This window comes from Sciurus carolinensis, chromosome 4, assembly GCF_902686445.1.
Source record: "Sciurus carolinensis chromosome 4, mSciCar1.2, whole genome shotgun sequence".
Taxonomy (NCBI): domain Eukaryota; kingdom Metazoa; phylum Chordata; class Mammalia; order Rodentia; family Sciuridae; genus Sciurus; species Sciurus carolinensis.
This window is the reverse complement of record NC_062216.1, coordinates 5,992,021-5,994,985: the sequence shown is the minus strand read 5'-3', so window position 1 is coordinate 5,994,985 and position 2,965 is coordinate 5,992,021. Positions and strand designations below refer to the sequence as shown.

General features: G+C 48.4%; 1 protein-coding gene across 1 annotated transcript; it reads right to left on the bottom strand.

Moving 5' to 3' along the window:
* Window positions 1-333: 333 nt before the first annotated feature.
* Window positions 334-2,375, bottom strand: LOC124982245 (putative protein FAM90A26). The gene is made up of 2 exons (XM_047548548.1): window positions 2,349-2,375; window positions 334-1,287 (listed from the first exon to the last, which is right to left on the bottom strand). The coding sequence occupies exons 1-2, from the start codon at window positions 2,373-2,375 to the stop codon at window positions 334-336; spliced, it is 981 nt and encodes a 326-aa protein (XP_047404504.1).
* Window positions 2,376-2,965: the final 590 nt, after the last annotated feature.

The window sequence follows — 2,965 nt, the reverse complement described above, 5'->3', positions numbered from 1 at the left end:
AGAGTTGGTGGGAGGAACTGAGCATGCTGTGCCTGTGTCCCCGAGATCAGCACTATAGTATCAACTGTGGCAGGAACTAACAAACACCATGCTACTGACATCTTGAAGATGTCTATCCTTGGCTCGATCCTTGCAGTCCAGAAGGACAGTTGAGTCATGTCAGCCCACCTACAGAAAGAGGTGCCCATATCTTAGGGTGCCAGAAGCCATGAGGAGCCTTAATAAATGGAGATGCAGAAAAAATGGGGAGGTCCTATGACCCAGGTGCAGCCGGTCCCTGCACCTCAGTCCCATAGTCCTCTCCAAGTCTCTTGAGACCAGCCATGGAGTGCCTCACTGCATGTCACTGTCCTCAGAGGAGGAGGAAACCTGAAGGTCCTCATAGAGGCAACTCACAGGCACATGGAAACTGTGTCCCTCAGACTTGTCAAGAAAAGGGGCACTCATAGCAGGAGCATTGGGCTTTGAAGGGGGATAGGAAGGGGGAGCCATAATGAACCTGGAGCTCCAACAGTGATTGTGCAGTCTCCTGAAGACCATTCTGAGGGTCTGTCGTGGAACAGAGCTGGTCGCTGGAGGATTGGACTTGGTGCAGGATGGGACAGGATTCAGGACAGGGCTTTTCCTCGGAGGGTGAAGATCCATGCTGGAACCCTGGGGTGGAGTTTTCCTGGTCACGTGGGGTGGCACTTTGAATCTGAGTCCACTTGTAGAAGGCAGACACTGCACAGATGTGTAAATCTCCCTGCTTGGACTTCCAGTGCTCCAATATGGAGTCAGGCTGGGGTCGACTCTAAGTTTCTTTGGGGCATGCTGGCTTGCCTTGACAGGATCCTGGGCATGTCTCTTGATGGGGGCCCTGACACGTAGTGGGGGGACCTGGGCTGATCTCCATGCTGTAGCCTGCAGGCAGGGACGTCTGCTCGCATGAGGGCCCCGGCCAGTGGATTGAGGATGGAGCACCTGACCCACACTATGGCTTTTAGAGGTATCCTGGGCAACATTAAGGGAACCATCCTCTGGGTTTTCATCTGATCCCTTCACATGGAGGGCAGTGTTCTGGCCAGACTGCCTTACTGCTGCCTGGCTGGTATCAGTGATGCCTACTTCCTGTCCTTTCACAGGCACAGGGATGGAGTAGAAATCACATTCATGTCTCTGGAAGGGTTGGGCTGTAGGGAGGATGGGTCTCTTATCATTGTTCTTGACAGGTGGCTGACTCTCCAATACAGGGCCCAGGACAGAACTCTTGCAGGGTATTTGGATGGGTGGTGGCCTGCTGGTTTGCTGGATGACAAGACATACACATAAAGCATTCATTAGTACTCACTCTCTGTCAAGAAAAAATGAAAAGCAAATAGGCAAAGGACTACAGAACATGAATTTCAAGCATAAGATGATTCATCAGTCACCTAAAGTAAAACGTGCGCTCCAACTCAGTGATCATTAGTAGAACACCAACTATAATATCAACCTGACATGTTTCAGGGCATATTGGAAAATATCCCATTCTTAACATTGGGCCTCATTGTTTGAGATGTAAAAGGCTGCTTAATGTGTTATTTTGTGTGATGCAGTTGGCTAATGCTCCTTTGAGCAGAGTGCGATGGCTGAGGAGATTTCATACCAAAGCTCAGAGTGTTCACCCACTTTCAGTAAGAATATTCCTGCAGAGTACATTCTATCCTTTCAGACACCAGAATAAACTTGGTCCATATGCACCCCCATTCCTAATGAGGAGAGATATGAAAGGAATCCCACAAAGTATTGCAAACACCATACCTGAAATACACACAAGCCTGAGGCACATTGCCCTTAATAAGCTATAGCAAGTCCCTCAGGAGCAGGGAAATGGAACAGGAAGAAATCGAGTTTATCCAGAGCAGAAAAAGAGCAGCCCACCATGGAGATACTCACCCTCAGAGAGGCACTGGATCATTTCCTTTCCTCCCAATTTGGTTGCTGCCTCCCCTGAAGTCTTCTAGGAAATCTCTGGAGCAGGCCCTTCCTCTGATGCTCTTCTTGCCTGCAGAACAAACCAATGTATTTGGATGAATCCAGAGCAGGAAATAAATGTTCCTGTCCCATTTCCCTTAGTGTTTGGTCTGATACGATTTGACCATCCCTAGATCTGTGCCTTCCCTTATGTCCCACCCACTCTGTAACTCCAGCCTGCCCTCCTCATTTTCCACTATGTTGAATCACAAGGACTCATTGCCTTTGTGCTTATCATGGTCATGTTCCTAGAGGGCTCTGAATCCTACCCCTTACTGGAGGCATGGGAGAAGAGTGACATCCAGGGTGTGGCATTCTGAAGTGATGTCCTTGACTAATTCTTTTCCACTTACCCTGTCATTGCACATGGCTGTGATCATTGTGTGGAGGAGGAAGGACACCATCCCTTTGACTTCAGTGCCCCAGCTTGGATCCCCCTACCCATCACTCACCTTTGCCCCTGGTCCTTCATTCTCTCAAGCTGCTTAAAGTTTTCTGTGTCATGGAGAGTCTCAAGCTGCCTTGGTGTCTGGTTCTCCTTCTTCTTCTTTGGGCCCAAGTGTTGTGGGGCCAGTGCCCCATCCCAGCACTTCATGGGGCATCTTCTGCTCCTTGAAGTGTGTCCAAAGGCCCCACAGTCCTTGCACTGGACCTGTGGGTACAAAAAGACAAGTCAGCACAAACAAATCCAGCTCTGAAGTGTGAAGGTTCAGATGGATTTTCAAGACTTAGTTAAGCTTTGTTTTAGATTAGAGATGCAGACTTGTGCACCAGGAATTTATAGGATTGCCAGGATTGCTGAAGTTCTTTGGAAAGCATATGTTGTTAGAATCCCTAGAAGGAAGAATTGAATGTTCCAAAAGTGATGATACTGAGCCAGAATTCAAGAAATGTAATAACACATGGCTGAATAGGCTCCTAATTTGGATGGAAGATATCTCATCACATCATATGAAGGGGCTCATTTACC

What these genes read in the sequence shown, in the direction of transcription:
- LOC124982245 (XM_047548548.1), bottom strand. Translation starts at nt 2,375, where the DNA reads ATGATCACAGCCATGTGCAATGACAGG. An exon ending in CAGCCATGTGCAATGACAGG is followed by an intron (nt 1,288 to 2,348) that starts GTAAGTGGAAAA and finishes CTTGTCATCCAG; the next exon opens with CAAACCAGCAGGCCACCACC.